Here is a 15,609-nt window from a genome sequence, read left to right on the forward strand (position 1 = left end):
GGAATTTATAAAAACATTGAATTCAATATGAACTAAAATGTAAAAAATGATAAAAATAATATTTCATTCAACAACGATAGAATGAAAGAGATGTCTATACAACATAAATTTTTTAATAAGCTAAAATGAAGAATCAAGTAATAAAACAATTAATTTTAATGAAAACAAAGTCATTTTCATAATGACTCTATCCTAACCAATAGTCATTAGTGATAGATGATAACTGATATCAAGCACCTTACACTTTTTAATTTTACTAAAATAGCTATTTTATTTATTAATTTTTTGGTATTATAAGCTTATTAAAAACATTATGTTCATTATGTTCTACAGACTTGTTCATTCTATTGCTGTTGAACATAGTACAATTATTTATTTATATTACAATGTCCTCCAAGTGAGCATTCGGCACCAACCCTCGTGAGAAAGGCCAGTAGCTTTCAGGGCAAGTTAACCTCGCGCCTACATGCTGCACTAGTGGCTAGTCGTGTGGGTAGTGGTTTAAGTGCCAATGTGCATTTAGTAAACAACGGGGTCTGGGATAAATATTGATAGATTAAATAATTGTTCTTGTTAAAAAAACTTAGGAAAGTTTATTCTTCTTTAATCTTAATAGACATTGAAACAGAGACTTTTTTTTTAAATATAAATAATTTTTTACCTAACAAATGATGCCAGTATCAACTTAAAAAGCCCAGGGTATTATGTCCACAATGTGGACCATGTTTTGACACTATCTTTATTTTAAGATGTTTATTCTCAAAATGAAATTCGAACACGAGCTGTGTGTGTGTATAAATGTTTGTATATGTCTATACAGTCAACTCCTGTCTATCCGTGTAAATTAAGAAGGCAGAGGGTTCAGCTAATTCAAAACATTGGTTAACACAAAATGTTAAAGGAAAATATATACTACCGTATTTACCCACTGAATGGTCACCCCTGAGTATAGGTCGGACAATTCATCTGTCCAAAGTTACGAGTTCTTTGTGTACCGGGTCTCAGCTTATTGACCCTGTCCTCCCCAACTTTTATAAGTATTTTTTAGAGGAATAAATATTGTGTTTTTAGTTTTCCAGATCGATCAGCTGATTAGGTTAAGTTCTAGGTCAGGGTGCCCTTTTATTTTACTGTTATTAATATATAATAATAATGATGGGAAAATCGGCAGGTGTTAGCTCCCTTGTTGGGAGGCTGTAACATTACTAGGGTTTTCATGCCAGCCAATGAGAAAAGACTTTATAATTGTGTGTATGCTTTATAGAAACACCTAGATATAAGTGCAATGTATTTTATCTGATACTGTGTCATTGTACAAGGAAGCTGTGTTGTGATTGGCTGATGGAGCCAGGTAGCTGTTTCCCCCTTCTATCCCCTTCAGCCCTTACATGGTTGGGCGTAGTTGTATTGCATCTTTAGTCTCAGGTTGAATATTGACCAGTTAAGGTGCATTGTTCAGTGTCTTAGAGCCATAATTCAAATGTCATGAAGTGACAATTTAGCATCTAGAGGTCTGCGGTGTGCCATATTTTTTTCAACCTTTTTTTCACACTTGGCAATTAGAATATTTTGACCGGAGATGTTGGCGTAGGCCCACGATGCTGTTACAATGTTTTGTGTACAGTCGTCCCAAGGACTGTTTTTCTTGGCAGTACTACGGACACGAAGTGTGCCCGGGGCTTAAACACAAAATATGATATTTCTGTAAGAACTTTTAAAGTTTGTTTTGAACTCCTAACCTTAACTTTGCATTACCAGTAGGAAAATGATAATGCTGTTACTTGTGGAACTATGTGTAAATTATGTAATGGAATTATTTTGGAAAAAATCACCTGTTTCAAATGATTAATATGAAGATTTTGAGCCGTTAATTTCTACTGAGTACAGTATAAGCTTTATGTATAGCCTTTACAAACCTCTATAATGTGTCAAAAATTGGCATCGTTACTAAACAAACAGCGTTATTTTGAAGGCAGGTGTAAATAGATTTTTATATAAAAAAAATTGAATTTTTTTTTCAATATGGCATACCTTTTCAATTAAGTTATGGATTTGAGAGGTTATTCTAAATAGAAAGAGACATAAAAAAATTATTTTCAAAACTGTACAAAAATGTTATCATAAAAAAAAAAAGAAAATACAGTACACTCCCTATTTAACGCGGTTGTCGGGGGACATAACTTTTACCCGCGTTGTTGCATAACCGCGATGTTTCGATGTGACCAAGGTCAAAAGGCATAAAACACCGCCTGTGTTCTAATAGGTCGGCAAGCACGCACAGTATAGACGGCCCGCCTTTGTGCGGACTTTGCATCCGCAGTTTTCACTAAACGCGGGTGAAAAAATAAAAATAATAAATTGTAAATATAAATATTAAATGTTGAATTTTATTTTTTATTTTTCCGCATGCCGCGCACAGTTTGTCGCACGGCCTACGAGCGCGCCACACGCCGCCATACACACGTGCGGCACACAAGCTGCTGCCAGTCTCGTGGTGTCAGCCACAGTATCTGCTTCGTCTGAGCGTCCGTAACAAAGTAAGTGCAGTGTGTGCGGTTACACACGATTTTGTGGTCAAAGTCTTCTAAATAGAAAGGCCATAGTAATACTTCAAACCGAATATGAATCGCAAAGTACCGAGTTTGATTGACAAAATAAAAATTCTAGATTTACGTACTTACAAATAGCGTGTCTTTTGCAGAAGTATGCAGCAGATACGTGAAAAACTATTCTAGCATTCGTACAATATAAAATAAAGAATCGTCTATCGTGTAAAGTGGTTAAACTTTGTTATCCATGCTTACAGTAAATTATAAATGGTCACATGTGGGATACAAAAATTGCGCCAAAATAATTTTAGCGCAATCAGTGGCGCCGTATTAAAAAGTCTGTTAAACGTTGTCTTTACTTATTCCATCAAACGCTTTGTCGAGTTGCTGAGTGTGTGTGGCTCGGATCGGCAAGTGTTATATTCCCCAGCCTCTGGTTAAAGGTCGGGAGGCCGCTACACATAAACATATCCGGGGCTTGTTTACTACCTCACGGCAAAAGTGGTACAGTATGGTTCACGTAAGTATTGGACCACTGGGAATTCCTCGGCAAAGATTAAAATTACGCTAGCTGATTTACTTTATTATTTAATGTTAAAACATTATACCAAAGTAAAAAGATGAACGTGTATAATACAACGAATAATATTACGTCTGTAGGTTCAAGTTGTAACAAAACATTTATATGTCTCCGCTTGTCAACACACGTGACCACGAGAAGTGTGCAGACGGAAATGAGTGAACTACTCAAGGTCACCAGACTTCCCCCCTTTCGGCTTAATCGCCCCTCTCATCACTGGCGCTTATATTCCACTCCTCCCGTCTACCGCTCTACCCGGGTGTCTTGGTCGCATATTCTCGGCTCGCCTCTCCCCTCCCAGCGCTTGCCGTCAACCAAACCTATCCAAAATCAATCCCCAGCCGAGTCACGCTGGATAATGTCGCTGGACGGTAGGCTTTATCGGGTCCCCTGTCCGATGCTTTATTTGTGGGTTAAAAAAAATGTTAAGAACTAATGTTTCAGAAAATAACACTGGTCTGGATTGGATCATAATTTGAAAACACTACAAGATAGAGGAATAATGTACGGAGATATCTTGTTTAGAATTTCACTGCGGACATTTTCTACGCCTAGGCTTTTTTCTGCCCGATGCTTAGTTTGTGAGTTACAACGCAAAATTATCCTAATCGGCTGTCAATCATTTATTCCATTATTATTACAGTAGAAACTCGTTAATCCGTGACGCGCTAATTCGGGAATCGGATAATCCGGGACGATTTAAAAGTGCAGAAAAAAAAGAGAAGTAAAAATTGTCAGCGCTTAAAATTAACGTCACGCGGGCCGGCGGCCGGCAAACACTGCAAGCCTTCGCATGGGCCGCCAAACTCTGCAACGCTGTTTGTACCGACCCTTTGTGTCGTCCCCCTTTCAGCTGTCACATTTGTCACTCTTTAAACTTGAGGGGGATGTCTTGACTTCTGCTTCCCGTCTCCCTTTGTTTGTTTCCACCCGCCAACGCACGGCAGGCGCCTGGCGAGTGACGTGTCTGGCTGGCATTCGGCTGGACGAAGTGGGAAGATTGAGAGGGAGGGGGGGGGGGGGGGGGGGCTACCCAAAATTAATGTGTGCAAGTTCAGCACGATCTTATCTTTCTCTCTTCGGCTGTTGTAAATGACCGTGAACTAATGGCTAGGCAGTGCCGTATTTTTTTAAGCCGAGACTAATTCGAAGACGGTCTTTACCGTGAACGGATTATCCGGGTTTATTACTTTTTTTTTTTACAGGATTTTAATTAGCCGGGCATCGGCGGGTCCCAATTAACACGAATAATGAGAGTTTACTATTTTTTATCCATCTGCTGCCATGGCGCAGTAAGCCTCGGTAGATGTTACGTCATATGACCTTGGCCTTAACCCAGCTGCACGCCGGTATCTGAGAAGCTTGACAAGACCTTCCGGGCTTTAATCGCTAGTCCGTGAAATTCAGTAATCCGTGATTATCTCGGTCCCGACCATCACGAATTAACGAGGTTCTACTGTGTTATTATTATTATTAATTTCTGATTGGGGGACATGGTTTGACCCGCGATATACCCGATTCCGCGATCTATCGGGGCGCGGTATACCGGGAGTTTACTGTAATTAAGGAAAAAAATGGCCTGTTTCAAAGGGTCAATATGAAGATTATGACCTGTTATTTTCTTCTGAATGTAACCTTTATATACCTCTATAATTTATCCAAATTTAATTCAAATCAGTTAAGCGTTTTTGAGAAAAAAATTATTTTCTGATTTTTTTTTTATTTATTCAAAAACCAAAATAGATTGTGATCTAAAACTAGCAAAATCAACAAATCTTATTAGTACCAACATACCCTGAAAAGATGACACAATATCTTTCTGGGGCCTATTCACTATACTTATCATCCTATGTCCTTTACATAAAATGATTCTTGCCTCAATTGCGTATTTTCCAGCCAGTAAGCCATTCGCTTAGTACAGTAAAACCTTTTTGTTGCGACCCCATTTATTGCGACCACCTCTCTATTGCAACCCGATTTCGAGGAACCGTGAAAAAATTGCAGAAAATCCGAAGAAAATCGGACAGAAAATAAGTTTCTTGTGGTGAGTAGCGTGTTACTGCGTTTCTCTTGCCGAGTACTGTACTGCCGTAGGCAGCGCATATCTAAAAATAGATACCACTTCCTGTCGACCGCTGTCAGCGCTTGACAACCCCCATTCCACATCCCTTTGCCGGCAGGGTGCAAATAAAGGTAGTTGTGGCAACGTGTTTACGTTTAGCTTTTTGCGAGTGTCTAGTGTGGTAAGCAGTTAAGGCAAAGCTACCTGCTGGATTTCTCTTGATTTTGATTACTATCAGTTGACAATGTTTGCTTAGTTTTTAAGTCCAATTTGGTATATTTTCTGGCTTGAATTTGTGAACTATTGTTGATGACTTATGCAGGTTTTTAAATTTTTTTCCCCAATTTTGTGCATTATGACTTAATAAATAAAATACCATTAAAATATTAATTACTATTAATAGAATGCAGGAAAAACACTCCGGCCGCAGCGTGTGAACATGGTAGTCGGCCGCTCGCTCTCCCTTGCTCACCCTCTCCCCATACCATCGCTGCGGCCGATCTCAGATGCTGCTTATACTTGTTAACAATCATGTTATCTGCTTCATTTTAACAAGAGTAAAAAATTATTAAAACTGTCAGCAAATTGATAAAAGCTTTGTGTGTCCGCAAACCAGGGCACAACACCGGCCCGCCAGTTGTTTTCATTCAAAACGTGGCTAAAGAACTTGCATGGATCAGGCTGAAAACATCTGGCAATACGTGTAGGTTATAAGGAATCTTGTTATGAATTGAGATGTTATGTTTTTCGAGTAGATATACACAGCGACCGACTGGATGCACGCCCGCCTCGACTTGTTTTAACTACCGCAGCGATGTTTATTTTGACAGCTCAAGCAATTATCTTTTCCCGCGGGTTGATAGAAAAAGGTCGCTTCACCCAGCATAAAAAAAAGGCTACGCCACTTATTCCCCACACAGGAAACACACTGGCTGCCGTCTGTCTCCCCCGCATTTATCTTTCTTCTAACATTCCACGTCTCGCCTCTCGCGCGAGCAATAACGAAGCGACCACGCTTTGGGCCGTTTTATGCTTTGTTTGGTGACAGCAGCTTGATTTTATTCGGTATATTCTTTTTTGTTGGACCCTTGGTATTAAAATATATTTATATTTAAGTTTGAAAGCTTGTAAATTCCTTGCCAGAGATGACTGAACTCGAACTTGGTGTGAAAAGTGACATATTTTGACATACTTTTTTTGGGCATGTTTGGTGGGGAGGGAGGGGTTCCGAAAATATTTACAACAATCTTACCCCTCCCTCACCGCTTTAGTACCCCATTCATAATAGCCCAATTTTACGGGAGAAAAGAGGGTGAAATGAGCATTTTCTCACTGAAGGTTTTTCAAAGGAGAGGGAAGTTGGGGTGTTATAAGGGAGGACACTATATGGTTTGTGTGAGCTAGCCTTGAAGAATGTTACAGAGGGGAGGGCGTCATAAAGCCGCTGCCGTCAGCCAGCCGGGCGAGCTTCGTGTGCGCCCACTCACGTTGCAGAACTTACCGCTGCCATATTTTTAAAGGAAATGTCCAATCATTTTTTTGTTATTCTTACATGAACATTATTGGAAGTATTAAAGCCGACACAAAAATACGCAGTGTGTTAAAATTAACAGATTTTAATAATCTTTCATTTAGTTTTTTTTTTAATTTTTTTCTGATTTTCACATTTTGGTCAAAAGGTCCAATTTTTTGACGGTTCCTGAGAATGTTTTCGTAAAATCACTGCTTCGTTAAATCCGGGGTTCGTGACATCCGGGTTCTAGTGTATTTAACTACGGCAAGCAGAAAATGTACATGTAAACTAACCAGTAAAAATAAACTGTCTTATGATATATTTTCTTTAGAGGTGGTCTGTAGGGCGACGGACTTCTTGTCATGAAGGTTGAAGTGGGTTTAAAGCAAAGCCGTCTAGCATTGTGAGTGACAGCATCCTGACATCATACGGCTGGTTTCTTAGCGAGTAGCGGTTTGGAAAGGGGGGGGGGGGGGGGGGGGGGGGGTTGAAATCAACTGAAAAATTCTGAAAACATCTATTACGACCATATTCCTGGGAACCGTGAGGGGTCGTTTCAGAGAGGTTTGACTGTAGTAATACCCTGAAAACGCAGTCAAATATTTTAAGGTTTGATCACAACCGCAATCACCTACATTATATATCCGTAACGCTTAACTAACCAAAGATTGTATTTGCGGGAAAAACAGTAAACTCATTATAATATAACAACTTTATTTCATAAATACAACATTCATGACTTTTCTCTTCACTTGTTAAAATAATATCTTTCACTTCCAACACTGACTTTAACATGATGCCATGTTAAAAGGCTGGCCAACCATGTTATTCACAATTTTTTTTTATATACTACTGCTAATTTCACATTACATACTTTTACATTTATGTAAATTTTTTTGCTTAAAGAAGTTAGTTAAAAAATTGGATTTACGAGAATATAAAGTAGGCCTGTACGAATATTCTAATTTTCAAATATGTGTACGAATAATAAACTATTTGTATTTGATTCGACCTCAAATATTAACACTTTACAATAGCGAATATTTGTTTCCTTACGAATATTGGACATAGCATACCTCGTGAGTTTATCTTATACCAATGTTCACTGTTGAAGTTAAGACTTTTCTGCAATATAAATACCCTTTTTTGATGTTTTAATGGAGCTTTATAATCCGAAACATGAACAATAAGCGACTTTATAAACACGCAACAAGTATTCAAAGTTTTCATACTGTCTCTGGAAAAATCACGGGAACTATTCAAAACATGGCACATTTGTCATTTCGAACTTGAAAACCAAATATTATTTGTATTAATTTTGTCACATGCACCAGAAGTGGGGAAAAATAAAAATGTCAACAACTATACACTACAACACCAAAAACACAGACACACTTTTGAGATGGGCATAAAAAGAAGTAGTCATCATAGGTTCAATGCCATATAAATCAATAGTCACAATTGATCCAACACCATGTGATAGAGTAGCAGCATACTTGCTGTATACATCTATTACAAAATAGACATTGCAACTCAAAAATATATTTAACAAAAGTAAATAATGGTTTAAGATTTCAGATAAAATTAATTAGTAAATTAGTTAATAATATTGCTGAACTAATATACACTTTACCTGGCAGCCGTTAACAACGTAAAAATTGTGAATACCTAGGGTTTTAATATGTAAATATGAGCTTTTCAATCACTGATTTGGGAATACACCATAAAAAAAATTAATGTTTTTCATAAAATAGATAGCAATTTAGCAATGGATTTCAAGGTGTTTTGTAGTTTGCAAAAATTTTCTGGATCAATATGCGGAGTAGCAGGTTGTGGAAAATAAGGCGAATAGGAACTCAAATGAAAGGTTGGTTGGTTAAGTTAGGTAAGTCAGGTTAGCTGCATATTTAAAAAAAAATGTATTATTTAATCATTTTAATATCTTAACAAACAATTTTCCTTATAATTATTGAAGCTGACTTACCAAACAATTCACTTAATTATTATTTGTCTAATTTTACAGAAGTTGTTACAAGACATAAAAAAAAATTTTTTTAGTATAATTTTAATTCTCACTCTTAGTGTTCTAATTCCATATTCATATTCGCAAATAATATGGTATTCATATTCAATTCGAACTAAAAAACTGATATTCATACAGGCCTAATATAGTCAAATGAATGCCAAAAATTTTTTTTTTTGCATAACATGTTTATTTCTGTGTGTAAACACATTTTTGTACAATATGCATTTTCTATAACAACAATAGCTTGCGTTATTATTATGAAATCTATTGTGAATTTAAATCAGGATAAACAGATTCATGATCAGTTAGTGTTTAAATCTCAATGTAAGCGTTCACAGATGTAAATCAATTGAAACACAACAATCAGGACTGTTAAAAATCATGGCAGAAGAGAGGAATTTCACAAGAAAACATAATCATAGATTTTGAGTTTTAATTATGCATTTTGCAATACTTGCAAGTTTCAAATGTAAATTTTCAGAAAATGTACGTATACATATTTAGATTTCTTAAGAGTTATTCTTTAGGTTAAACTTCTGGTTGAATTTCCATAATTTCATTTAGAAAGAAAGTAAGATAAGGAATCAGAACCGGAACTGAACCTACTCAGACCTTAGAGAGGAGGGATGAAAGAGAAGAAGGGCTGTGAGGACCTTCACGGATGGCGTGCACAGCAGGAACAGGTACAGATCCTACATCGTCAGGACAGACACTATGAGAGGGACAAGGACACCCAGGTGATGAGAGAGGCTGAATCGGCAGTTGAATGTTGTTTCTACACCAGAACCACCACACTAAAAAATCACTTTATAAAAATTGGACAGACAAGGGCTGCAGCATTAATAGCTGCTGATGTGGCATGCGGTGTTGCCAAGTCATGCGTGCACGGCTTTGAAATGCAGAAGATAGTAATATGGTGCTTCTCCTTTATCTATCGTAAATACCGTGTTTTATCGCATGATCGTCGCAAATTTGATACTAAAATCGAGTTTGAAAAGTAAGGGTGCGACTATTATGCGAAAAAAGAATTTTTTATAAGGTAAAATTATTTGAAAAAACAAAACCTATGCATGGAAAGTACTTTTATTTATAAAGTAGAGTATACAAATGCAAGCCAAACAATTTAAATTAATAAGTCATGCAATAAAACATTTTGTTCAACTTTAAATAGAAAAACCAAAACTGTAACGCGAACGTGAGTTGGAACACGTAACTATCGTCGTAGTACACATGAAGAGAAAGCACAGGCTATCCATTGTAGTTAACTCGGCACTCGACAGAGAGCACACGTTGCATGCAATCAGCAAGATATCAATATTTGACATGTGCGCTCTATACAGGAATCAACATAACCAAACATGAATGATGGCAACTAGCGCTGGCTACATTTTTATACGCGGTACACAGCGGCGACGAAGATGAAAAGATAAAATTTATAATGTTTGAAAACATCTTTAAAAGAAAATTTACGTATCAGACAACTTTGTATTTCTGTTAATTATGTAAATGAGTAAGAGGTAACATCGAAATGAATATTAAATTTCAACTTAAAAGGAGAATCCCGTTATAGCGAGCACGGTAATAGCGAGAACACGGCTATAACGAGGTCTTTTTGAGGAATTTACGGCGTGATCGCGTGAAGCGCGCCTTGGTTATTTGTTTGCTTTATCTCCACCCCTCTCGCTCGCCACTAGACATCTTGCCGTTGACATCTGTCACATTCTTCAGCCTTGCAGTCGCCACCTAAGTGCTTGGCTTTAAAAATAGAATCCCATCCTTTCTTTCTTTTATCAAACTTCCGTTAGCTATCTGTGCCTGCGACTTCACCACAGCATCACTGGCTGGCTTCAAGGCCAAGGTATGCTCGAGTCGAATAAACCAAGCCTTTGAATATACATATACTTGTACACATTTCTTATTATTTAGAAAATAGACAAAATCTATTTTTTCCGCTATTAAACATAACATTGTGCACTTTTTTTTGAATATAAATGCTTTTAATTAATTTGTTGGGACATTTTCATTAAAGAATAATAACATTGTTTATAACTATGTTAGGCCAAAAAAGTCAGAGCCGTCTTTATACTAGGCATGTGCGAGAAAGACTTTTTTGAATTCGAGACGAGATTGAGAAAAAATTTAAAAATTCTCGAGAATCGAGTCGAGATCGAGAAATCTGTACTTTAGTTAACAGGATAATATGATCCAAACAAGTAAAACTCAATAATCTGACAAACATACATAATTATTCAATAATTTTATCAAGTATCCACAATTGCAATTGCAATTACAACTTTACCTTTACACTCAAGTTTATTTGCCTACTGTCGTATGTAAACATACGTTATTGACTCCATAGTCTATACAGTTTCCTTGAGCCATGGACGGTACTTGATCATGAAAGTCTGAACATTCGCCACTATCGATATGTCACTATCGATACGGACCGCAATTTAAACATCATGTTGCTTGTTATATAATGCTGGCCGTGTGTATAACCTAAGGCCATAAAACAAAATGCAATCGCGGAAGAATTCTGCAGTCATGTATATATTTTTATTTTTTACCGTACCGTTTTACGTTGATACTTGATATTGATACCGAAAATGATTTATTTTTAACTTTAATGTTGGTTTTATTAACGGAAAATAATCATTTTCTTCTGTAATTTAATGTGATAACCACAGCACAATTCATGTTTTACGTTTACCGTTTCATGTAGTGACTTGTGAACGGAAGTTGTTCGTTTTTAACTTTTTAATAATTTATCGTGTATACTAGCGTAACAAGTATATTTTATTTTATTCGATCTACGTTACGTTGAAGATATGTTAATTATTTCAACACGCAACACAAAATGCTGCCTCAATATATTATATTACCTAACCTATTTCTTGTTTACAAAATTCTCGAAAATTCCGAGCCAAAAAAATTATCTTGAGACGAGATCGAGAAAATTTCTGTCTCGACTCGTTCTCGATGATGCCGAGACTCGCACATCACTACTTTATACTTGTTGCTAATTGATCTCGTTAATAATACACAAATATTTATAAACTTGTTTGGAATTATTTCAGTCGTGACACGTTGACAAACACTTCATGTTATTTATTTTACTATCTGACAAATAGTAGACACTACCTTATTTATTTCCGAATAGCTAGGGCAGTTTCCTTGTAACTTTTGTTTCGGTCTCAGTTTTTGGGATATCTGTCCGGGAAGGGGGTGGTGATGGTTTGAGTTTAATCCGAAATTTATTTTCTAAGAAAGTTTACAGGTTTCTTTAAATGAAAAAATTAAAATTTTCCAGCGACAATTTCGTTTGAGGCGTATGTGCGTTGCCGCACTCCTGCATTTTTGTAAGGAATTAAATCGTCGCGCTATACTAGCGCTGCCTGTTAGCTACATCCTGAACCAACATGGCCGCCAGCAGACAGCCCGCGTTGACAATAGATAGCAGGACAACGCTGCGTCGGCCGCGGGCCAAGTCGAGTAATCGATTGCGGGATGAGATGCTATACTTACGTGGCAAGGTAGGGTATTCTGGTTATTTTGACGCAATCATTGATCGCATCTGTACTTATTGGGTATCGTTTTAAAGAGAATTCACACATCTGCTCACAGAAATTAAGATTTCATTGATATAAACTGTTATTTTGTAATTATACAGGTTTAAACACAATTTTTATGCTATTTTCGGTTAATTTTTATTTTTTGGGGGGTCAAATCTGGCCAATTCGGTTATAGAGAGGACACGGTTATAGCGAGGATAAAACCCGGAACCATGACACCTCGCTATAACGGGACTCTAGTGTACAGTGAAAGTCCGTTGTAGCGAATACGGTCTATAATGTAAAGTCCGCTATAACGATAATAGCCATTGGCACCGTCAGATTTGCATATGCTGCGTAGGATAAAAATTTCGGATATAACAAATGCAGCGTGGGCTCATTTTCGCTATAGCGATAGATTACACACCTGTAATTTTGCTCTAAAACAATGAGAAAACATCTACAATTTCCTTAATAAACGAGAAACAGCTTCGCACAATTCCACACGTCCGGCAAATGAAACAACGCGCATGATGTGGCCGTCTTGGCAACACCGCACAAGGTGGGGCCCCACAGCGAGCATAGCTTGCCTCACGGCGACGAAAGCAAGTGTCGTTAACCCACTGCGACAGGGCCCTGCTGCGAGCATTACTTATTTAGAATCACGCCGACTGTAGCCCGTAAATGAGCATAACTCGTCTCACACTTGCATCGTAAGCGTTGCATACGGTGTAGTTTCAGTGTACAGCACTACAAGCATTGTTGTTTATGTCTAGTTATACGAGACACGGAACTAGTCGAGCTCGTCTCTTCTAATTAAAACGAAGCGGCGTCTGAATTTGATGACAATGACGACGAACGAAGTGACGTATCTGTTCCGTCAAAAACGTCAATGATGGAGGCACTTGACACAATCAGTCGTTTTTATCAGCATACAAATGCTTCGACGAAAGATTTGATGAACTTCCAGGAGGTCCAGTCGTTTATTTTGTACGAAAGTCTAGTGAAATCAAGGCAAACAAAAATTGATTCGTTTTTTAAAAAGTGATTTTTAATTTTGTGTTATTTTCCAAGGGTCTATACGAGTGATTATTTTTGTGTTACTGACCAATTGTCGGAAAAATTATTTTATATAATTTGTATGGTTGTCCAACGTAAATAGAAATTTTTTAACATTTTTTTTTGTATTTGACATTTTTCATAGGTGTCAACGTGAGTAATAATGTGACAAATTTTAAAATAAATTACACTACACCTTTGAGTTTACATATTGTTAGTAAGTATTGAAAACTCCGCAAATATGCACCCGATATCATCAGCTTAGCGCACATGTCTCCAGAAAACCAGCTGCGGTCTAAGCGACAGAAAGCGGCCGGCATGACCTTGCGTGACCCCGCCCGCCCGTCTCCATGTAAACAAACAGCTGTGCGCTTATCCACGATGTGCGTGACGGCCTTATCACGGTCACGCGTTCTCATATTTCGCAGTCGGCAAGTGCTGATTTAGCTTAAAAATGTTATTTTAGTAAGTTTTATGTATTTTTCCTTTACTTTTGTTGTGAATTTCCATAGTAAAAACAAGTGAGAAAATAATATATTTTAAAAATGCTACAAAAATAAGATTTTTTTTAAATTTTGGCTATAACAAAAATTCGCTATAACATAAACTTTTGGCGCCGTTATAAATTTACGTTATAACTGACTTTTACTGTACATTGTTTTATACGGGAAAACTACCAACACAAAGCGCTCGGAATCTAAAAACATCATGCGACGTTTATGTGAGAAATGTTTTTTCTCCAAATTTTGATGTCCTAAAATAATGGTGCGACGATCATGCGATAAAACACGGTACTCACAAGAATTTGATTCATTGGCATTGCTTAAATGTTTTTCTTATCAGGTTTGTGACCTAAGACTACAAGGTTTTTGTACTTTAGTGAATACACATTTAAAAAAATTATTTTGTAATAGGTGCTGTGGTTAACCAGCCCACAGATAATTGGGAGTTGACTAAATATACATGTGCGTGAATAGATGTACAATTTTAAACATAAAAAAATTGGTTGTCTGTAAAGTCGGTTTACGGAAGATAGTTTAACGTGACAAAGTCATAACAAAACATTGATGAAATAATTGCATAATTTATGAATAAAATTGAATCATTTTTATTGAATTATCACTATTTTGTATGGATACAAAGAAGGAGTGAAATGAAATCTACAATTTAATTGATAAATTTACTTTTATTTGCACTCATTAATTCAAATATGTTTATTACTTTAACGAAGAGATTATTTTCACTATAACTTTTATACATGTTTGCTATTTAACTTCTTCCAATCTGTGTTATTCTGTTAAGGATAGGACGATGATAGGAAAAGTAGGAAACGAATGGGAGTGTTTCAAGTTTAATGTGCCTCGAAAAAGTCAAATCTATGGTTGTTCCAATCGAGTGGAAGAGGGATAGATGCGGCGCAAGCGTACAAACAGCGTAACGGGACACATCGTAATGGGACAATGTGCGTTACGGGACACTTTTTTGTGTGTGAAGCCGGCGTTCATCGATTTATTAGACGTTGTCTCTTCAAAAAATTTTAATGGTGCAGTGTCTTGACTGAAATAGTATCCAACAAACACATTATAATGGTTTCAAAACATATTAATTTGAATAACATACACTACTAGGAGAAAAATGGATTTGATTAGTATTGTTATTTTTCTGGAACAATTTAGGGTGCTAATTCAAAGGGTGGGTGTATGATTGTTTTTATATGTCTGAAAGAATTTTACTATAAATATAATTTAAAACTGTTGTTTGCATGTTATTTTCCTGTGCAGTCATGTCAAAATTTTTAAAAGCTCCGAGCACAGCCCTCCGCTGAAGTGGGACTTACTTGCGGACCGAGAGGAAAGCCAAGCACCGGTAAGCTGCAAGGCTAACGAGGCGTTGAGCAACTGGCCAGGGGAGTCCACGCCCAACTCTGGCGAGAGAAGGCCCCAGTCGTAGCTCTCTAGAGGGGGAGCCACCAGCAACGGGCACTGCACTGCCAAAATAACGCACACGTACATGAGGCCAGCCAGTCAGGCCACCAGCACGGAAGTTCTTACCACCACACTTGCCTGTCTCTCAACGGCTCTCTCTCGTAGCACGCGCAGCGCAGCTTCGGGCTGTCGGCCGGCAGTGAAGGCCACGGCTCCCGGCTTCATCACGCCTGCCTTCTGCCAGGCGATCTGCTCTATGGTGTCGCCCAGGATCTTCACGTGGTCGATACCCAGGGACGTGATGCCGACCGCTGCAACAGACCTGCCCGCACGCATAGCCCCAC

The 15,609-nt window shown here is 37.5% G+C and overlaps 1 protein-coding gene across 1 annotated transcript in view; it reads right to left on the reverse strand.

The window, feature by feature from the left end:
- LOC134527461 (folylpolyglutamate synthase, mitochondrial) overlaps nucleotides 1–15,609 on the reverse strand; it is an 89,059-nt gene that overhangs the window by 13,695 nt on the left and 59,755 nt on the right. The window contains exons 5-6 of the mRNA XM_063360156.1: nucleotides 15,404–15,587; nucleotides 15,178–15,322 (exon numbers count right to left, since the gene is read on the reverse strand). Coding sequence (XP_063216226.1) covers nucleotides 15,178–15,322; nucleotides 15,404–15,587 — 329 coding nt within the window. The remainder of the gene's footprint in view (nucleotides 1–15,177; nucleotides 15,323–15,403; nucleotides 15,588–15,609) is intronic.

Source organism: Bacillus rossius, chromosome 1 (genome assembly GCF_032445375.1).
Source record: "Bacillus rossius redtenbacheri isolate Brsri chromosome 1, Brsri_v3, whole genome shotgun sequence".
Lineage (NCBI taxonomy): Eukaryota > Metazoa > Arthropoda > Insecta > Phasmatodea > Bacillidae > Bacillus > Bacillus rossius.